The sequence below is a fragment of the Artibeus jamaicensis genome, unplaced genomic scaffold, assembly GCF_021234435.1.
Source record: "Artibeus jamaicensis isolate MK-2021 breed Jamaican fruit bat unplaced genomic scaffold, CSHL_Jam_final contig_777, whole genome shotgun sequence".
Classification (NCBI taxonomy): Eukaryota; Metazoa; Chordata; class Mammalia; order Chiroptera; family Phyllostomidae; genus Artibeus; species Artibeus jamaicensis.
Genome location: NW_026521966.1, coordinates 913,289 through 935,862, shown reverse-complemented (window position 1 = coordinate 935,862; position 22,574 = coordinate 913,289). Strand labels below are relative to the sequence as shown.

Sequence of the window (22,574 nt, the reverse complement as noted above, 5' to 3'; positions counted from 1 at the left end):
AGAAAAGGTGACTAGCTGCATCCTTAGTGGTTCCTTAGCTTTAGGAGGAGACAAAGTCTTCAAGATTACTGAAACCCAAACATGTCTTTGTCTTCCTTTGTTGTCACCAAGGACCCCACAAAGGGCCATAGGTACTAGAAAGGAAAACCAGACCCCAGTTACCCCAAGGAGGGGCCTTGCAAACAATGACAATAGAGCCATGCAAATCTCTCCCACAGGCTGATCAGATGTGGCCTCACATTTGCCTGCTGCCAGGACCTGGCCTTCATGCTCACTGACAGCCCAAGCCTGACAGAGCTGGACCTGAGGCAGAACAACCTAGGTGATCTGGGCATAAGGCTGCTCTGTAAAGGGCTTGGACAGCCCACCTGCCAACTTAGGCTCCTACGGTAAGGCTCTGTGGGTCTCTGCAGGGCAGAGGGCAGGTATGAGAACAGGGAGGAGTGGAAAGGGGTCTGGATCCCTGAACTGAACAGGGGAAGTAGAAGGACCAAAAAATGGATTGCCAGCCTGCCTTCCCTAGAGCTCTGCTGCTTGCTAGGGCCAAGAGACGCAAGCACGACTACACATGAGAAAGAATTTCTTCATCTGTATAATGGAACCTCATATCCATCTACACTGTGATGAAATACAATGCATGTGAAAGCAGGACAGTCCTGTGAGCAGACTAGAGAGGATCAAATGATAACCAGCACTGAGGCCACGTGTTCTAGGGGACTCCCAGGTTCACTTCCCCACCTCAGGGAGTCCTCCCTTCCTTCCTCACTGCCTCATTCATAATTTATTCATTCATTCCATGCCTCCTATGTGCCAAGCAATGCAAAATCACATGAATACCCGACACAAGAAATTTTACTGGCTCCTCATTGCCACCAGAACAAGATCCAAATATCTAATAAGCACATTCAAGGCATACCACTAACTTCATACTTTCTATCTTTACCCTAAAACTGCATCAAGCTTCAGGTGGCTCTTCTCTCAAGTTCATTAAACATTATGTGCTATACACTCACACCCATTCTGCCAGACAGGAGACTCTCCTCCCTTCACCTCGTCTTGGTAAGCTCCTACCCACCTTTCAAGACACTATTGTATGTCTGCTCCTCCTTCCCTGCCTGGTCAAAATTCACCCTCCATACCTCTGCCTTCAGCTTCACCCATCATGCCCCCTCTTCACTCTATTTCATTCATTCATTAATCACATACTTATAAGTTCCTACTATGTGTGAGACATGCACTACGTGCTGGGGTTCAATGGAAATGTAAACTCCTTCCTCACAGAACATCCATTCGTGAGAACAAACAAAAAACAAATAAATAATGTAAAATATTTTCATGTGATTTGGGCTATAGAGGAAAGTAAAGCAGAAAGGAATGGGGGCTGGGGCTGCAATTTTAAACAGGAAGGGTCATGAGCAAGATTTCCCCGAGGTGCCTTTTGAGTAAATTCCTGACCCAGGTGAGAGAATACACCCTGAGGTATCAGGTGAGAAGATTGTCCTGGCAGAAGAAACAGCAGGTGCAAAGACCCTGAGGGGAGACTGTGCCTGGAGTGTTTAGGAAGTGCAGAAAGGCCAGTGAAGACGCAGATAAAGAAGGATACAAGATGAGCACAGAGATGACAAGGAGCCAGGTCTGCAGTGTCCAGCAGTCAAAGACCAGGTCCTTGAGTTTAACTCCAAAGACATGGAAACATAACAGGCTTTTGATCTAAACGGACCTGAGAACAAAGTTAGTGTTTTTTGTTTCTATTTCATCCCCTGGTACATGTGATTACTATGGGTTTGGGGGTCCCACTTACCTCTGCCTGACCCAGAGAGGTGCCAGTGGGTGCTACTGGGTGTGTGTACTATACAATCAACAGGTAAGTAAACTCAAGGTTATCTGTGCATGTCTCCCACAGGCTGGCTGACTGTGGCCTCACAGCAAAGAACTGCCAGGAACTGGCCTGTGAGCTCAGCACCAACAGGAACCTGACCAACCTGGACCTGAGCTTCAACAAGCTTCTGGACATCGGAGCCCAGTACCTTTTCAAAAGACTGAGAGTGTCCACCTGCAAGCTGCAGCGATTGCTGTAATTGCTCTTCACTGACACTACTTGGAAGGATGAAGAGGACAGAACGTGACAGCTAGGCTGAATGGGGTGATGGGGTGGTATTCAGGTAGATGCCCTCGTGTTGAAACACACCAAAGCATTCCATTTCAGCTAAGTGGGAGTCTGACTAGCTGATGTAGTTAACAATTAGACCCACTGTGCAAGCGGAATGTTGGGTAAATTAACTATACCAAGTTCATATAGAGACTAGCAAGGTAGTGAGACTCATACAGAAATGAGAAACAGTGACTAGCTGTATCCTCAGTGGCTCCTTAGCTAAGGAGAAAGTTAAAATCACTCAGGTTACTGCCGCCTAGCATATCTTTGTCCTTCTTTGATGTCACCAAGGACCCCCACAGGGACACAGAAAGGTAAACCAGACCCCATTTACAACAAGGAGGGCATTGCAAACAGTGACAATGGACCCATGCAAATCTCTCTCACAGGCTGATCAGATGTGGCCTCACATCTGCCTGCTGCCAGGACCTGGCCTCCATGCTCACTGACAGCCCCAGCCTGACAGACCTGGACCTGAGGCAGAACAACCTGGGTGACCTGGGCATGAGGCTGCTCTGTAAAGGGCTCGGGCAGCCCACCTGCCAACTCAGGCTCCTATGGTAAGGCCCTGTGAGACCCTGCAGGGCAGAGGGTGGGAAGGTGATCAAAGAATGGAAAGATGTGGGGGGCCCTGAAATGGACAGCAGAATAATGAATTGTCAGCCTGCCTTCCCTACCAGCTCCCCATTTACTTAGGCCCAGAGATATGGGCAGGTCTTCACTGAGACTTGGTTTCCTCGTCTGTCTGTTGAAACTGTCATATTCACCTCATCAACCATGATGAAATAAAATGCATGTAAAAGCAAGACAGTCCTAGGAGCAGACTTGAGAGGATCAAATGATAACCAGCAGTGAGGCCACATGTTCTGGGGGACTCCCAGGTTCACTTCCTCACTCCAGGGCTGCCTTCCCTTCCTTCCTTCACTGCCTCATTCATTCATTCATTCATTCTTTATTTCTTTCATTCATTCATTTCATACCTCCCATGTGCCAAGCAATGCAAATAACAAATGACTACCCCCGGTTCAAGAATATTTACTGACTCCTCATTGCCACCAGAATAAGATCCAAATATCTAATAAGCACATTCAAGGCATACCACTATCTAGTTATATTCTATCTTTACCCTCAAACTTCTCCCCTCTGGCAGCCTTTCTCTCAACATCACTTAACATGATCTGTAAGCTCACACCCACTCTGACAACCAGGTGATGCCCTTCTCTCCATCTCATCTAGATGTACTCTTACCCACCTTTCAAGACACCCTCGTATGTCTGTTCTTCCTTCCCTGCCTGGTCAAAATTCACCCTCCACACTTCTGCCTTTAGCTTCACCCACCATGCCCCCTCTTCAGTGTATTTCATTCATTTATTAAGCATGTGCTCATAGATTCCTACTATGTGTGAGACACAGCAGTAGGTGCTGGGGTTCAATGGAAATGTAAACTTCTTCCTCACAGAACATCCATTTGTGAGAACAAACAAAAAACAAATAAATACAGAAAATACATTTCATGTGATTTGGGCTATAGAGGAAAGTAAAGCAGAAAGGAATGGGGGCTGGGGCTGCAATTTTAAACAGGAAGGGTCATGAGGCAAGATTTCCCCGAGGTGCCTTTTGAGCAAATTCCTGACCCAGGTGAGAGAATACACCCTGAGGTATCAGGTGAGAAGATTGTCCTGGCAGAAGAAACAGCAGGTGCAAAGGCCCTGAGAGGAGACTGTGCCTGAAGTGTTTAGGAAGTGCAGAAAGGCCAGTGAGGACGTAGATAAAGAAGGATACAAGATGAGCACAGAGATGACAAGGAGCCATGTTTGCAGGGTCCCACAGTCAAAGACCAGGACCTTGAGTTTAACTCCAAAGACATGGAAACATGGAAGGCTTTTGATCAAAACAGACCTAAAAACTGACCTACTGTTCTTTGTTTCTATATCATCCCCCAATACCTATGCATTTCAGGGTTTGGGGGTCTCGCTTACCTCTGCCTGACCCAGAGAGGTGCCTGTGGGAGCTAGTGGGTATTTGTACTGTAGAATCATTAGTTGAGTAAACTTCAGGCTCTCGGTGCATCTCTCCCACAGGCTGGATGACTGCTGCCTCACTGCAGAAGTGTGCCAGGACATGGACTCTGGGTTGAGTACCAATAGGAACCTGACCAAGCTGGACTTGAGTTTCAACAAGCTCCTAGACACTGGAGCCCAGCACCTTTTCCAGAAGCTAAGAGTGTCCACCTGCAAGCTGCAGCAACTGCTGTAATTGCTCTTCATTCACACTCTTGGAAGGTTGGGGCAGAAAGTGAGAGCTAGACAGGATGGGATGAGTGCGAAGCAAGTAGATGCCCTAAAGTTGAATCTCACCAAGCATTCCATGTTAGCTAAGTGGATGTTTGGCTGGATGATAAGTTAACAGTTAAAGTCAGTCTGCCAGTGGAACATTGGGCAAATTAAATACACCAAGTTGATATGGGGAGTAGTGAGTTTGGTGAGTATCACACAGGAGTCAGAAACCGTGACTAGCTGCATCCTCAGTGGCTCCTTAGCTGCAGGAAAAAGTTAAAAGTCTCCCAAGTTACTGCATCCAGACACGTCTTTGTCCTTCTTTAATGTCACCAAGGACCCCCACAGGGACACAGTACAGAAAGGGAAACCAGACCCCAGGTACACCAAGGAGAGGGCCTTGTGAACAATAACAATGGGCCTGTGCCAATCTCTCCCACAGGCTGATCAGATGTGGCCTCACATCTGCCTGCTGCCAGGACCTGGCCTTCATGCTCACTGACAGCCCCAGCCTGACAGAGCTGGACCTGAGGCAGAACAACCTGGGTGACCTTGGCATGAGGCTGCTCTGTAAAGGGCTTGGACAGCCCACCTGCCAACTCAGGCTCCTACGGTGAGGCTCTGTGGGTCCCTGCAGGGCAGAGGGTGGGAAGGTGATCAAAGAATGGAAAGGTGTGGGGGGCCCTGAAATGGACAGCAGAATAATGAATTGTCAGCCTGCCTTCCCTACCAGCTCCCCATTTACTTAGGCCCAGAGATATGGGCAGGTCTTCACTGAGACTTGGTTTCCTCATCTGTCTATTGAAACTGTCATATTCACCTCATCAACCATGATGAAATAAAATGCATATAGGCCCTGGCTGGCATAGCTCAGTGGATTGAGCATGGGCCTGCGAACCAAAAGATCGCCGTTCGATTCCCCATCAGGGCACATGCCTGGGTTGCAGGTCAGTTCTCAGCAGGGGCCAGTTCCCAGCAGGGGATGCACCAGAAGCAACCATACATTGATATTTCTCTTCTTCTCTCCTTCCCTTACCTTCTAAAGATAAATAAATAAATTTTTTAAAGCATATAAAAGCAAGACAGTCCTGGAAGCAGACTAGAGAGGATCAAATGATAACCAGCAGTGAGGCCACTTCCTCACTCCAGGGCTGTCCTCCCTTTTTTCCTTCACTGCTTTCTTTCTTTCTTCCTTCCTTCCTTCCTTCCTTTCTTTCTTTCTTTCTTCCTTTCTCTCTTTCTCTCTTTCTTTCTTTCTTTTTCTTTCTTTCTTTTCTTTCTTTCCATACCTCCCATGTGCCAAGCAATGCAAATAACAAATGATTGCCCCCGGTTCAAGAATATTTACTGCCTCCTCATTGTCACCAGAATAAGGTTCTAATATCTAATAAGCACATGCAAGGCATACCACTATCTAGTTATTTTCTATCTTTACCCTCAAACTTCTCCCCTCTGGTAGCCTTTCTCTCAACATCACTTAACATGATCTGTAAGCTCACACCCACTCTGACAACCAGGTGACTCCCTTCTCTCCACCTCGTCTTGGTAAACTCCTACCCACCTTTCAAGGCACCTTTCATATGTCTGCTCCTTCTTCACTGTTCAAATTTAACCCCTCATTCCTCTGCCTTCAGCAGCACCCAAACGACTGTCCTCACTTTATTCCATTATTCATTAAGCACATACTTATAAGTTTCTACTATGTGTGAGACACGGCACTAGGTGCTGGGGTTCAATGGAAATGTAAACTCCTTCCTCACAGAACATCCATTCGTGAGCACAAACAAAAAATAAATACATAAAATACATTCATGTGATTTGGGCTATAGAGGAAAGTAAAGCAGAAAGGAATGGGGGCTGGGGCTGCAATTGTAAACAGGAAGGGTCATGAGGCAAGATTTCCCCGAGGTGCCTTTTGAGCAAATTCCTGACCCAGGTGAGAGAATACACCCTGAGGTATCAGGTGAGAAGATTGTCCTGGCAGAAGAAACAGCAGGTGCAAAGGCCCTGAGAGGAGACTGTGCCTGGAGTGTTTAAGGAACCGCAAGGAGTTCAGTGAGGATGTAGATAAAGAAGGAAACAAGATGAACACAGAGATGACAAGGAGCCATGTTTGCAGTGTCCCACAGTCAAAGACCAGGACCTTGAGTTTAACTCTAAGAACATGGAAACATGAAAGGCTTTTGACCAAAACAAATGTGAGAATTCACCTACTGATCATTTCTGTACCATCCCCCAGTACCTGTGCAGTTCAGAGGTTTGGGGGGGTCTCACTTACCTCTGTCTAACCCAGAGAAGTGGGTTAGACAGTGGGTGCTAGTGGAATCAACAGGTGAATAAACTCAAGGCTCTCGGTGTGCGTTTCCCACAGGTTGGCTGAATGTGGTCTCACAGCAGTGGGCTGCCAGGAACTGGCTGGTGGGCTAAGCACCAACAGAAGCCTGACTGAGCTGGACCTGAGCTTCAATGAGATCCTGGACATTGGAGCCCGGCACCTTTTCCAGAGCCTGAGAGTATCCGCCAGCAAACTGCAACACCTGCTGTAATTACTCCTCCTTGATGCTTTTTGGAAGGATGGGACACAGAGAAACTGAGAGATGGGCAGGATGGAGTGATGGGCTGGAGAGCAGGTAGATGCCCTGGTGTTGAAACACACCAAAGGATCCCATGGAAGCTAAGTGGGAGTCTGACTAGCTGATGTAGTTAACAATTAGACCCACTGTGCAAGCGGAATGTTGGGTAAATTAACTATACCAAGTTCATATAGAGACTAGCAAGGTAGTGAGACTCATACAGAAATGAGAAACAGTGACTAGCTGCATCCTCAGTGGCTCCTTAGCTGCAGGAAAAAGTTAAAGTCTCCCAAGTTACTGCATCCAGACACGTCTTTGTCCTTCTTTGATGTCACCAAGGACCCCCACAGGGACACAGTACAGAAAGGGAAACCAGACCCCAGGTACACCAAGGAGAGGGCCTTGTGAACAATAACAATGGGCCTGTGCCAATCTCTCCCACAGGCTGATCAGATGTGGCCTCACATCTGCCTGCTGCCAGGACCTGGCCTCCATGCTCACTGACAGCCCCAGCCTGACAGAGCTGGACCTGAGGCAGAACAACCTGGGTGACCTGGGCATAAGGCTGCTCTGTAAAGGGCTCAGGCAGCCCACCTGTCAACTCAGGCTCCTACGGTGAGGCTCTGTGGGTCCCTGCAGGGCAGAGGGTGGGAAGGTGATCAAAGAATGGAAAGGTGTGGGGGGCCCTGAAATGGACAGCAGAATAATGAATTGTCAGCCTGCCTTCCCTACCAGCTCCCCATTTACTTAGGCCCAGAGATATGGGCAGGTCTTCACTGAGACTTGGTTTCCTCATCTGTCTATTGGAACTGTCATATTCACCTCATCAACCATGATGAAATAAAATGCATATAAAAGCAAGACAGTCCTGGGAGCAGACTTGAGAGGATCAAATGATAACCAGCAGTGAGGCCACAAGTTCTGGGGCACTCCCAAGTTCACTTCCTCACTCCAGGGCTGTCCTCCCCTTTTTCCTTCATTGCCTCATTCGTCGTTTATTCATTCATTCATTCACTGCATGACCCCCACTTGCCAAGGAACAGAGACAGGTACTGACCTCCCAAATCTCAAACTCCATAGTAAACCAGGTATTCATAACCATGTGTATTTCCACCCAATGTTTATTTCTAAGCTCCATGGAGACTGGGTAGGGGAAGTGCACTATGCTATGAGAATGTAACATGGGGAGAGATGGAATTAGACAGAGTGGCAGGGAGGGCTTTCTGTGGAGCGAAATCAGGCCCAGATCTGAAGCAGAAAGAGCAGTTGTCCAGGCCTAGGCAGGAACAGCAGTCCAGGCAAAGAGCAGAGCACGGGGGAGACCCCAGGACAAACACAGGCTCAGAGCCCTGGAGCCGGGTGTGGTTGCAGTGCAGGGACCTCACCCTCATTCCCACGTTGCCTCTGGGCCTTTTTCTCTCTCCTTCCCAGCCTGAGAACAATCCCACAGGATGTTTCTGGCAACATTTCCCTGTGACTCTGGCTGGGGTCCCATCGCACACTTTCAATCTCAGAGCTGGAAGGGCTCCAAACCTCATGTCCTGACCCCCGAGGTCTTGGCTGAGGCTCCAGTTGCCGGTTCTCAAAGGGAACAGCAAAGCTTCAGCCCTCAGCCTTCCTCCAACAGGCCCCCCTTTCTCAAACCCAGAGCAGCAGGAGGAGCAGGACAGCAGGAGTTAAACACTGTACATGTGGGTTTCCCAAAAGCTAGCTCTGACCCTTCACACCCAAGGGAGCTCCAGTCCATGGGGCTGGCACCCTAACACCCCAGCCCCTCTCTACTGGGCAATTGTGGCTGCCACCACCCTGTATGTTGAAGGGCCTCTCCAGAGTGGGGCCTGCCTGTACATCTGCATTATCGCCCTGCTCACCAGTTATTGGTCACCTCTTGGTGGCCTCAGAGCAGCTTTTTTTTTTGGATATCTTATGAAGGTTTCTTTTTCCTCCTACTTTCCTAGAGCCCCGGGACTTTCCTGAGAGGGAGCTCCTCCTACATTGTGGCCCCACGCCCTCCCCAGGGGAGAGCTGCTCTGACAGCAGTAATGAGTACAGTGTGTGCACCCTTTACCGGGAGCATGGTCTTCTCACCTCCATGTTCATGGCTCACGGTAGGCAGAGAGGAAGACGTGGAGGCCCAGAGAGGGCAGCAGCTCCCAAATCCAATGGACAACCCAGCACACAAGGCCTGTGAGAACAGGAACAGGGATCCCTCTTTCCAGAAAATCTAGCCTCTAAGAATGAAATCCCAGGACCTATTCCTATGTGGTCATTTTGAGGCCACGGGGACAGGCTGTCCTCTGGTGGCAGCTGTGAAGTGCTGCCCACTTCCCTTCCAGGAATGAAGACATAACCACAGGCCCTGGGAGTGTTCCCAGCAGCTTGCTACAGGGATGGCCTGTCACAACTGGGGCCATGTCACACAAAGAACCTGAGCTGAGTTCTGAAAGATGGGAGGGCTTAGCTGGTCAGAGGGCTTAGCTGCCAGTTTCAGGCAGAGGTAGAGGCTCTGATCTGAGCTCCTTGGAGGAATAGAGGAGGCCAGGGACCAGGAGCACTGCTTCTCTAATGTGGGTTAGCATGAGCATCCCTGAGAGCTTATTCAAAATGCAAATCTTAGTCCCCAATATCTGGGGCCACCCTTCCTGGGATGGCCTGCCACCAGTGGCTGACCACTGTTAGGATATAAAGACCCAGCCCCTCCTCCCAGTATGGAGCAGCTCTGGAGGGTCCCCCCGAAATCAGAAATCCTGCAGAGTCAGCTGTGTCTCTGGAGACTGCATCACAGCCCAACTTGTCCATCTGCCCAGTCCTGCACGCCCTCCCTTCCTTTGGCCTGGGATTGACCCAGGAACACAACTTATAAACCTCCCAAAGCTATTTTCCATCTCAGAACGTGATTTCATGGAATCCAACCTATGATTGATTCCTGTGGGGGGTAGAAGATGCCATGATTCTGGGATCTGAGGATTGTGAGGTCGTGTAGGGTCCCAGGATAACCAGGCTCCCTTTGTGCTTGCAGCATGGATGAGACCCAGCTGAGTGACAAGGTGAAAAAGATGCTGAGGGACCTGAAGCAGGATAAGCCTCAGCTTGAAGTTAATCTACAGATAGGGGCCACAAGTGGGATACAGAGAGGCTGGAGGCAGAGACAGACTAAAGCAGCAAGAAGTCAAAAACCCGTAGAAGTTCTGGACCTGGATCAGCCCAAGAGTGTTCTGTGTCGTTCCCAGGGCACTGATGCAGCTTCTTCTGAGATCTCAGGGAGTATGAATGCCTCTCTGTCCAGCAAGAAAACACTGAGTTTGTCTAAAGAGGCCCCAGGTAAAGGACAGATGGATGATGACACATCCCCACTCAAATGGCGCAGATCAGATTCGGGTATTTTGAAGGGAACAGGGAGGGAACATCATTAATTGGGACAGGGGTGTAGGGATGTGGAAGGTCATCCCCTCCATCTTCCTGCCTCTGGTGTGGGATATGCCAAAATGCCCCCTCACGCAGCCTCACCCCATGCAAAAACTTCCACACCTAGAACCTTACAAGATCTCTGCTTCCCCCTCTCCCAGCCTCAGGGGCTGAGGCCCCTCCTCTCCAGGCAGCACTGGCATGTCTCAGACTCTGACCAGGGCCCAGTCTCCCAAGACCCACACTGGGCTTCTGAGGCCTGGGACTTCCCTCTCCATCCCTGGCCATCCATTTTATACCCAGGTTCCTCTCACAAACTACCTTCCTGGTGGAGACTGGGAATAGCAATACCTTTGGGCCAGTGGGGAGGGGGAGGTGGCAGGGTGTGGTTAAAGGGCAGCAGTGTTGGCCTCCTCAGACAGCAGTCAGGCTGCCCCAGGAGCAGGGACACAGGATCCAGACACACTGCCCCCCAAGGTCCAGGCAGACCCGCCTTGGTTAGGGCCCTCCATGGGGGAGTCAAAAGTGGGGGGAGGCCAGACAGGAGAACCTAAAGCTGACCACCACCCTACCTGTTCCCGAGGGGAGCTCACCTCACGTAGCACAGGTGGAACCCTTCTGTCTGTCTTCTCCCTCCAGGGCTTGAAGGTGACTTCTGGGGCCCCACAAGGCCTGTGGCTCCAGAGGTGCTTGACAACGAGAGGAATCTCTACAGGTGAGTGAGGGGACTCACTCCGCCAGGATAGTCTACCTCAAGCTCCGCCTTCCCCACACGGATTCCCAACAGACTCTCCACACCCGACTCCTGGCCCAGTTGGTCCCCTCCATTGCCAAGCCCACAGGCAGAGGCAGGGCAGAGATACTGGGCTGGTGATTTTTATTATGGAAAAAGAGGTTTTATTATGAAACGTTGCAAAGAAACACAAAAATAGAGTCTAAAGAAGTCCCACTTACCAATTACTCACGTCTAACCATTGTTTTACCATATTTGTTTCAACTCTTCACTTTCCCCCATTTTGTTTTTATAGTATTTTAAATCTAAATGATCATTCTTAAATATTTTGTAACACACTTTGAAAAATACACATAAAAGCCCTTTTTTCTATAACCACAACACCATTGTCACATCTCACAGTGTTTACAAGTTACTTCCCTGTCATCTAACACCCAGTCTGTATCCAATCCACTCAGTTGTCCAAGATGTGACCTTGCAGGTGGTCTGTTCCATCAGGATCCACACAAAGTTCACAGGTTGCATTTGGTTTATTATGTCTAGGAAATCTCATTTAAATCTCATTCCATCTATATGTTCTTTTTTTTAGAAATATTTACTATGTGCAAAGGATACCAGTAGCAAGGGGCCCTGAGGTGAACGTGGCAGCCCTGCCTTCCAAGGGTTCCCAGTGATAAGTAATACATGACTATAATCCTAGTCCCCAGCTCTTACATCACACAGTGCCATTCACTGTCACAGACATGATCTCAGTGGGAGACAGTATTAGCCCCAACTTACACACACAGAAGCTGACACTTCCCAGGGACCCACTCTTTATGCACAGGGAATCTGGGGAAAGTGTACAATCTCTGCATAGTGTTTCTTTAAGCTCCAAGTGGTTGTCATTTATATTACCATATAAATTGGTTTAATTATAGAAAAATTGGTCCTTTAATAACAATCATCCTTTCCTATTATTATTATTATTATTATTATTATTATTATTATTTCTGTCACCATTACAGAAACAGCCAAGCACACCCAGGCACATAATAACTGTCAGCACCCATTAGGTCACTTATCACTCACAACTCCAGAAGATGGCGCTATTCTTACTTTATTTACACAGAAGAAAACAGATGAGGGATGTCAGTGACTTCCTCAGGGATCTACAATGGAGAGCTGAGGGGCCAGGACTCAAACCCAAATCCCTCTGACAATGGTATGCGAGCTCACAGCCACTCTGTGGACTCGCAGGGCCATGCATGGGGCTGGGCATTCAGTAGCTGCTCAGTGAGGTTGTATAGAGTGAGTAATTCACTGCCTACCTCTCCCTGTTGTCCCAGAGTTCACCTCCCCATGGCTGGCTCCTACCGTTGGCCCTACACAGGACTCCACTTTGTAGTGAGGAGGCCAGTGACCATTGAGATTGAATTCTGCTCCTGGAAAGAGTTCATGAACCGGATCATTCCACAGCACAGCTGGATGGTGGCAGGGCCTCTGCTTGACATCAAGGCTGAACCAGGAGCTGTGGCAGCTGTGTCCCTCCCTCACTTTGTAGATGTCCAAGGTAAGCAAGTGGGGGTGTGGAGGAAAGGTGATGGTGGTGAGAACGGGCCTGAAATGGCTTCAGCTGGCAATGTCCTGAGGACGGAGCTCAGGGCTTCCTTAGGCAGACTCAGCAGGTTACAGAAATGCAGGCATCTTTCTCTCTTATTCCACAAGATTTAGTAAATAATTCAAGCAGCCCATCAGGAGAACGTGGGAATAGTAGAAACAGAGGCCAGTCCCAAGGGAAAACACTTGGGGTCCAGCGATGCCTGCTTTGACAGGCAGGATCGCCAGGAAAAGAAAGTTACCTAGGGAAGATTTGGCAGTAAACAGTGGGCAGGGAAACACGAGGTAGCTCAGGCACTGTAGAGGCCCATTCACATGGGAAAGTTGAGGAGCAGGTGCTGAGGGCTCCAACAACAAGCTGAGACAGGTAACTTCCTCCCACCTGACCATCTATAGACTGATGAATAAGCCACCACAACAAACATCCTGCCCCTTCTGCAGAGTGAGACCTTGGCCCAGGGCATCTCCAAGGGCTCTGTCAGGGAGACAGGGGCTTGGCCAGTGGAGTCATTACGTTCAGCTCTGACCATCAAGGAGAGAATTTAGTCTGCTCTTGGCTTGCAATGCTCAGGGCTATACTGCCACTCCCGGCTCACACCAGGGTATTCCAGGGAACAGACTTCATGTGTATAAGGCCTGGAGCCAGAATGTAACAACAGGGCCTAAGAGGACAAGATGTGCCTCAGTTTTGCTCCCAGCTCCCCAGTCACACCACTGTCTTGGGGGTGGATGAGCTGGCCCCTCCCTGTGATGGGGACACCCTACACTTGCCCTCATCTGTCTCATGCTTCCCTCTGGTTGGCCTGAAAAATGGGATTTGCTCAAGAAAGACGAAATTGTCCAATACAAGGAATCTAGCCTAAGGTTTTGAGACTGAAAGCCACATCAGGACAGCAGTGAATTCACCAAGTGGTGGCACTTTCCTTTGAGGGTCTTGGGACATAGTTCATGATTACAGCTGTGGACAATTACTGAGCACTCTTTGTCTGATATCATGCAAGGCAGCTCGATGTATATTCATATTATCTTCATTTTCCTAATGACACAGTGAGCTAGGAACTATGGCTTTCCCCATTACACATATGAAAAATTGAAGCACAGAGAGGTGAAGATTCTTAACTAGAGGTGGGATTCTAACCCAGATATGTGACCACTGGGAAGAACAGCTCCACCCTCACTTACCACAGGGTTGGCCAAGCCTATGACCATCAGCTTTCTCTGGGTCACATTCTGGAACCTCACCCTGTAATAAGATAGGACTTTTTCCTTGGGATACTGCACAAAAATGCACAGAATCTCATTATAGTTCACTGAGCTAGTCCCAGACAGGAAACCAAAACTTTTATGTTTCCCTGTTGCCTACTGCCTGGGGTGAAGCTCCTTGTTGTCATGGAAACAAAGACCTTAAGGCCTAAGAGTGGCCTAATTTTGGAATTGGGCACTGGGTGCTTTCTTACCTTCAGTGGTGAGCTCCTACATAGAGTTCTTAATCCTCTCAGTCCCAGGCAAGCTGGACAGTAGGTCATCACAGCAAGAAGGCCAGTCAGATCCACACACAGCACCTTCCAGAATTCAGCCAATGTTAGTGAGGCACAGAGTGTCTGCAGGGTCCAAGAACTGTGGTCAGAGTGCATGGATCTCACACCAAGGCTCTGGCTGGCTCATGACTGGCTCACGACCTTGGGAAAAGCACATCGCTCCACAGGTTTTAGTTCCCTTATCTGACACCTTGAGGACATTGCCATTTCCTGGAGAGCAAGGTGACCTCATCCACTGAGTGTCACCAAAGCATTGCCAAGCGCACGACCTCTAAGAGAAGCAACTGTGCAAAATATGGCAACTCACAGAAATGTTCTTGTCCTTTCAGCACTTTTCTCATCCCCTGGGACTTTATCAATTCCAAAGTGCTACCCCAAGGTTAAATAGACAGATTCTCTGCAGAAACAAGTGCATCGCAGGACTGTTTATCATGGCACTCAAGTGGAAGTAACCTCAGGGCTGAAACAAGGGAGCAGTAAACCAGGGATGCTGCATCACTAGGAGGGACCACGTGCTGCAGACCTTGGAAAGGTCTGCAGGGGCTTGTGACCATGCAAACCAGCATGGGAAAGACAGGAGACAAAGCTCCTTGCTGTAATGGAGCCATGAAGAGGTGCTGCTGCAGAGAAAGACTCAGGAGACAGGGAAAGATGGTAATAATAGTTGTACTGCTTGGTGGGGTCAGAGGTGAATGCTTCAACATTCCATCACATGATGTACACCACTGTGGTATCTTTTGCTTAAAAAATAGAAACAATTTTTACAATGGAACCTTGGTTCTTGAACCTAATTTATTCTTAAAGTCTATTTGAGAAGTGATTTGTTTGAAAACTGAATTGTGACTAAGAGCTATATAACTGATTATATAGGTATCAACATGAAAGGGTTTTTGGCATGAGAACTGAAGTTTTGATCAACCTCTAAGACATTTCTCCTGTGAACAATTTGTTGGAGAACATTGTTCGATACAGAGATGTTTGAGAAGTGAGGTTTGAGACTACTGAGGTTTGAGATCTCCACAGTCCTTCCTGGGATGGACAGCGATCAGCAATGTTTCCATTGGTGCCCTTGCAGACTGAGGGCCTGTGAGCCTTTCTGATGTCCCTCAGTTGGCCAGAAACCTCCTGCAGTGCAGCAGTTGCCAGGCAACGCAGGGATGGAGACAGGACTCCTGACACATGGACCAGTGTCTCTCTTGCTATCAGCCTTCATCCCTTGAGTTCTCCCAGTGGCATCAATGTTCACACCTGGTGCACTGGTCAGAGATCTAGGCTGCAGTCAAAAAAACACAACTGACTGATTTATGCACAAAAGAAGTGCCTTAAACAAACATACAAAAAACAGTAAACAAAAATACTGGAAAGCCAAGGTTATCACAAGTCAAATGGGGAGACATTTGCTGCAGATACAGCCCCTGCAGATCCCTCCTGCCACAATGGCTACTTGACCCTTGAATCCATAGCTGCTGCCAAAAGAACCTCTGTCCTGTCATCTGTGGGGCACCACCTCCAGATCAAGGTCCTGGTTAGAAGCATCCACTTAGTCAAGTCCTGGTCACACACCTGTGTCATTGCTTTGTGGGAGCAGCAGCTTCCCGAGTGGAAGACCAAGTTAGAGTCCTGCCAAAACCCACACGATGAGGGCAAAGGAGGTTCTTCCACAAAGAGAAGGATCTGAAAGTGTTCATGACAGACACTCCACAAAGGTATATTACCCATGTACACTCCATTTCCAACTGTACTTTCTGCTTACTGTTCTCTACCTGTGAGAAGTCAGGCCTGCAAGCTTTACTCAACAGACCTCATTGTTACAGAATCCAGCACAGCTAACTGTGGGTCAATATACGTTTTCTAAATCCAAGACCACAGCTGAGTGTAGGTTTAGACTGAGTACCTTCCAGAGGTGCTCCCTCTGAGCTCCCTGTACCAGCAGCTCCAATAAAACCCAGGCCCAGCCCAGCCAGCTCTCCTAGCTGGGTCCCGCAGGAAGGCCACTGAGCCTGCACCTGAGGAGCACACTGCCCCTGCATAGCCTGACTCCATGAGGACATTAAATCCTACTTTCTCGAATTCATTCTTTTCAGGGAAAAATGTGGACAAATCCTGGTTCCAAGTGGCCCACATGAAAGAGGAGGGGATAGTCCTGGAGGAGCCAGCCAGGGTGGAGCCACACTACGTAGTCCTGGAGAACCCCAGCTTCTCCCCCATCGGAGTTCTACTGAGAATTATCCGTGCTGTCCTGCCCATTCCCATCACCTCCAACGTGCTGCTCTACTATCACCTCCAGCATGAGGATGTCACCTTCCACCTCTACCTGATTCCCAATGACTGCTCCATTCACAAGGTGGCACCAAGCCATAAAGGCGAGGCCAGGGTGGGCTGACAGAGACATGACAGGCACGCACACAGCCCCACAGATGTGTCAACAGGTCATAAAAATTGCCTTTAGAACAGGAAACTTGAAGGAGATGAGTAACCACCCCCTGTTCAGTCATGGACTGGTCTCCTGGGCCCCTAAGGCCTCCCCCAGCCAGGTTTGCTGCTCCCTCACTCACCATGGACACATCACTCATCAGTCATCACTCACACTTCATCAGCCTCTTTCCACGGGTCAGAAGATGGGAGGGTTCCATACCCAGAACTGTTCCCTTCTTCCATCCTCACTTTTTTTGTAGCCTTGCCATAATCAAGCCCTGTACATGGCAGAGGCAAACTGTGGGCCTCTCCATTAGCAGTCAGGGTCGGGGGTGGGGGGTGCAGGTCACCAGGGCATCAGTATGCCATGGAGGGTGTAGCCTCTTCCGTACACAGAAACTTGTAGAAGTACCACCTCACTTTAAACAAGATTCCACAGGGCAGAATCTCTGAGCCAGATCCAGACCATCCTTCCTGATCAGTGTTCTGTGTGCTCCTTAGGCCATAGATGATGAAGAAAAAATATTCCAGTTTGTGCCACTACACAAGCCACCTCCACTGAGCTCACTCTACATGGGCTCCCGATACACTGTGTCTGGTTCAGAGGAGATGGAAATAATCCCTCAGGTGAGCAGCCCTGATGTTACCCCTCCCTGAGGTCAGAGGTCATGCTTGGGAATAGCTCTGGGGCAGGTCTCAGGGCTTTCCCAGGAAAGGCCCAGTTGGGGTACAGCTGACAGCAAGAGGGGTTTGAGGTGGGAGGGAAGGCTTCAAAGATTGGGAGAGAGACAGCTGGTAGGAGTGAGGGTCACATTCAGGACAGGGACAATGATGGGGTGGACTTAGGAGACTGAGAAGTGTTGGACTACAGGGTGTTGATGCTCTCCAAGTACAAGCACTAGGAACACAGCTGTAGTGAACACATTGGGTCCGTTCTCATCACAGCCTGAGAACAGGCACCAATGGGAGCCGTGGGCCTCTTAGAATAGGGTCTCAGAAAGAACCTATTTGTGATCTGGGACGTGGCTGGGTAACCTGGGGGGAGGTCCAAGGAAATGGAGGTTTGCTCTCTATCTGGTGTTGTCAGAGGGCAGGGAAATTCAGTCACTGGGAACCTCAGTGACTTTGTCTCTGGGGAGGGCAGACTCAGCCAGCACAAACCATAATTTATGAAGCAGCAGTCGCAAGTGCAGAGGGGCAGGATGGTGTTTGGCATTTTGTGGGCTGCCTGGCACCCCATGTGAAAGGGACACTTGGGGATTGTGTGTGTCCAACAGGAAGACAGCACGGCTGAAGCGGCAGCCCAGATGCGTTTGTAACAACACTGAGGTCCAGCTGTGAGCATCAGACCAGATCCCAGACCTCAGGGGCTGCCTTTGTCCTCTCTTGTTCTCCCATTCTCACCAGAGGAAGAGGTGGTCAGGACACTGGACACTCAGCCGTGATATCCCCATATTCACCACAGCCCAGACTGTGCTGCTCAGGGTCAGAGCATCATCCACTGAAGGACAGTCTGTAGTGGAACCATTGTCAATCCTTTTCCTTCTGTTCTCAGACAAGTCCTTGAACTCTCCTAAGTGGTGATGGCAGATGGAGTGGATGTGCAGTGGTCAGGAGGGAGTGATGTGTGTCCTTTCAGTGGGGACACATGAATCCAGGGATGAGCACCTCACAGTTTCCTGCTGTGTTAGTTGTTAACAAGGGAGGAGAGACACGACTCAGTCATTTAACAAACGTTTACCCACTGCCAGCTACATGCTGGCTGCAGTTGGGAGGTTAACTGAACAAGACAAAGAAGGCCCTACCCTTGGGATGATGACACCCTGGTGGGTTGAGACCTACATAAATAATTAAAGAAATAGAGACCCAAAACATAAAGCAGTGTGGGAAAACACACCAGGCCATGTGGGTGGTCTATGGAGGTGTCTCTGAGAAGGCCACATCTGAGCTGAGACCTGAGAGACAAGAAGGGTTCTGGATGGGGGACATCTGTGACAGAGCCCTACAGGAGCAGAGAGGAGCAGGCACCCTTGACACCTCTATGTGACAAATTGGAGGTCAGTGTGGCAGAGCTCAATGACTGCAGCAAAGAGAGGAGGTGGATGGTGGTCACACAACAGACAGAGGTTTCCTGGGGCCCATCGACCATGTTGCCCTGATGTGGAGTTCAGATTCTGTTCCAAGTGCAATGACAATGTCTTAGAGGGTCTGACTTGTAAAACAAGAGCTGATTTAGTTTCACTCAGATGCCTCTGGCTGCTGGGTAAGAAGGGTGATAAGAAGTTAGGAGTGAAAACACAAAGACAAGTCAAAAGGCTGTTGCTGCAGGGCAGGCAGGAGCTGATGGAGGCTTGACTAGGGAGGTAGCAGTGAAGATGAAGATTAGTTAATGGATTCAGGGACAGGCTGGAGGTAGAGCCAACAGGACTTGGTGTTGGGAGAGAAATGTAGGAGGTAGGGATGATGCCTAAGTCTGGAACATGAGAGCTCAGTAGGTAGTAGTGTCATTTACTGAGTGTGAGAAATGGGGAGGGGGCATGTTGGAAACACTGGGAACCCAAAGTTTGTGTGAATGTGATTTCAAAAATGGAAATGGATAAATTTTCTCTTGGTTGAAAGTGGCTCAAACTTGTGATCCATTGAGAAGACAGGCTGTGGGCTGGAGAAATGAGGATTTGGCATCATGATGGGGGAGAAGGAAGGAGGATGTGGTTTAGGATGTGTGAGCACTACACTGTGGATGAGTCCTGACTCTTCCATGGGGCACCCAGCTGTGTCCTCTTTCTTCTGGGTCAGAATTTGTGGAAAAGGAGAAAGAGAGCAAAGCTGAAGAGGTGTGGAGGGTTCTGCCCACAGGACCCCCCTGGCTGCCACGGATGAGAACAGGTCTACCACCACATGATCTGCTTGGGGAGGAAAGGTGGCCCATCTCTCAGAGGAGAAGGACCAAGAGCCTTTTTTTCAATGGGCTTTTCTTAGGTTCATTTTGCACAGGAATACAGGCAAAGCTCATTAATCATTGTCAGGCAGTAAAGATCAAACAATAGATAAAATACAAAGAACTCTGAGGATCTGTTCTGAGTCAGGGTCTATTAGCTAAAGGGCTACAAAACTTTGAGAAACAAACTCATTTCCTGCTCAGACCTTTATCATTTAATTGAGAGCATTCTTAGCAAAGCAGGTTTCACAGGAGTTTATGTATTCTTTCTTAGGCCTGATCACTCAGGGAACTGGCCCTTTCCAGCACACAGCTGCACCGCCCTCTGTCATTGTTTAAGGCTTAAATCAGGCAGGGGAAGTAAGGCAGCCAAGAGATTAGGAGACTTCTCACAGACAGAATGAGGACTCCAGCTAGGTCAAAGCCGAGGGGCAAGGGTTCATCACCCCCTTTTGTTATAGCCCCCAAGTCCTTCCCTGGGGCCTCCCAGTAATCATGCCTGTTTTAGGTCATTCCCCTCTTTGGGAATCTTACCCGTCGTTGGCTAACTGATCAAGCATTGGGGGCCAGTTATGGATGAAGTAAAAGGAGCAGAAGCAGCTCTCCTGCCAGGGAGATCAGCTTTATCTCCTTAGTGGCTTATGGTCCATAGGTTGCTGACTCAGCCTTAGCCATGGGGGGTGGGTTACAGCTTCTGAAACCAGGCAGTGAGTTCCCAACAATGTGGTGATGAATTTCAGCACAGATCATCCAAGGGTGCCCATGGGGCTGAGCAGGACCAAGAAGGTGTCAGATGGAAGAGACCTCACTTGCAGGATGAATGGTGGCTTCTCACATGATGACTCCTTTCACAGGAACTGGAGCTTTGCTATCGGAACCCTGGGGAAGCCCAGCTCTTCTCTGAGTTACACGTTGGCCATTTGAGGTCAAAAATCAAGCTGTACCTAAAACAGAAGGAAGAAGGAACTCTGGTGTGGGAGGCATTGGTGAAATCAGGTAAAGTCAAGACAAATGCAGGCAGCTCAGAAAGTAGTTACAGAATGTGTGTGTGTGTGTGTGTGTGTGTGTGTGTGTGTGTGTGTGTGTGTAAAGACAGTAAGAGAAAGAGTTTATATTATTCCAACTTGCTGATGAGAATAGTCCAGAGAAGTTAAAATTTCTAGTTACATAATAACTACATGACCAGAACTTAAGCTAAAGTTAATCTGACAATAAACTCTGTTCTGCCTCCCATACATCTTCATGTCTCCACACTGCCCTGTATTAACACAGTTTGATACCCATAAAGCCTTGGGCAAATTTTCTCATAATAGATTGGATGTGAGTAGAAAGAATAAGAACAGGATGATAATATGATTGTATGAATTAAGCCAAATTTGGCAAGAGCAAATACTCTACCCTGGGTCCTTAAGCTTTCTTCATGGTAGACAAGAATTAAATAATAAATTTTCAGAAATGAATCACACTTTACAGTCTTCAAATGGGCACTGACTCCCCCAAGAATGTCCCCTAAACATTCTTTGAAGAGACAGCTAACGCTTGTCTACTGTTGAAATAAGTTGGATCTGCCTCCTGAGCTGCCACAATGGCTTCCCCGTGTGGAGAAAGGGAACAGGTTTCCCTCAGTCTCACTTGGGCACAATCACAGTTGTGCATGAAGCAGCCCCAGTGTCAGACCTCAGTTTGAATCCCACTCTGGCAATTACTTGCTGGGTGATTTTGGGAAACTACTTAATTCATTTGAGTCTCCAGTTCCTTGTTTATAAAACGAAGGCCATACTACCTAACTTATTGCAGAAAAAATTAAACTACTGATGCATTGAATATGTAATCTCATACAGCAGTCTTTCATAAACATAGCACTATTGTTATTTTCTCCTATACTAATCCAGTCTCTTCCTCCCTGCAAACTTAACTTAATTCTGGCACGTGCAGCTGACAGAGGCTCTGTCTCCAACCCCATAGGAGAGCCTGTCAGATACCTGGAGCCCAATCCTGGCCTCCCTTAAGTTTCCTACTATGCAAGTTAAACACCACCAGTCCCATCCATCATTCCTCTTATGGTTTAGTTTTCAAAACTTTGCCATCCCAGTCACCTTGCTCAGCAGATGTGCCCATTTGAGGATGAGTCCAGATGGACTCTAAGACCGTCCAGTGAACATGGAGGACGTGGAACTCCCCCTCCCTCCATCCACATGGACCCGGTGCTCCCAGCACCGTAGCTGGAGCTCCCCTGTGCTTGACTTCACTTCCCACACTGTCCACTCACAGGGAACTTGGGTGGCCCAAACTCTCAGGCCCTGTCCACAGGAGTTGCTGTGGACTTCCCCTTCTTTTTTCTTTGCAAGTAATTGTTACACCCTTCACTCCTTGTTACTATTACTTGTTTTTCCAATTGAAATTGACACATTACTCCCAGTGCTAAGATTTTCTTCATATTGATTTTTGATTCTGACCTCAAATCCAAAATATACATGGCAAAATAAACCCCTAGTGGGTAGTTTGGAGGAGAGTAATTGGGGGGAAATGGGAACAGCTGTAATTGAAAAATAAAAATAAAATAATAAATAATAAATTAAAAATAAAAAAAACAGTGTGAGTCTAGAAGGCCAAACTGGAACAAGAAGGTCAACTTCCACTCAGAAAAGGAGATCTCACAATTGAAGCTCTCTACCAAGGACTCAGTTATTCCTCCCCCAGGGTACCATCCAGCCCAAGACTGAAGTAACACATGTCTTCAGTGTTCAGGTAGAAATTATTCCCTCCCTCTCTCTTTCTCTGTCTCTCTTACCATGGACTCTAGGCCTCAGTTTCCCCATATGCAGGAGCAATGGACTCATCTGCAGCCCTTTCTCTAAATTCTGTTAGAATGAATCTGTACCTTCTTCTCAAAGTGAGAAACATGTTGCAGTTGAAGCCTTTCTGTTTGTGTTAACAACTGCCAC

General features: G+C 48.5%; 1 protein-coding gene across 9 annotated transcripts in view; it reads left to right on the top strand.

The window, feature by feature from the left end:
• NLRP1 (NLR family pyrin domain containing 1) overlaps positions 1–22,574 on the top strand; it is a 134,870-nt gene that overhangs the window by 110,548 nt on the left and 1,748 nt on the right. For 5 of the 9 annotated variants that reach the window (XM_053672566.1, XM_053672565.1, XM_053672563.1 and 2 more), the window contains 13 exons: positions 219–389; positions 1,904–2,074; positions 2,542–2,712; positions 4,234–4,404; positions 4,871–5,041; positions 6,800–6,970; positions 7,446–7,616; positions 10,021–10,399; positions 11,048–11,121; positions 12,468–12,691; positions 16,361–16,620; positions 17,193–17,318; positions 20,484–20,625. In XM_053672566.1, the coding sequence (XP_053528541.1) occupies positions 219–389; positions 1,904–2,074; positions 2,542–2,712; positions 4,234–4,404; positions 4,871–5,041; positions 6,800–6,970; positions 7,446–7,616; positions 10,021–10,399; positions 11,048–11,121; positions 12,468–12,691; positions 16,361–16,620; positions 17,193–17,318; positions 20,484–20,625 (2,402 nt within the window). Of the gene's footprint in view, positions 1–218; positions 390–1,903; positions 2,075–2,541; positions 2,713–4,233; positions 4,405–4,870; positions 5,042–6,799; positions 6,971–7,445; positions 7,617–10,020; positions 10,400–11,045; positions 11,122–12,467; positions 12,692–16,360; positions 16,621–17,192; positions 17,319–20,483; positions 20,626–22,574 lie in introns of all 9 variants that reach the window. The other 4 variants (XM_053672567.1, XM_053672569.1, XM_053672571.1 and 1 more) reach the window with 4 other exon arrangements.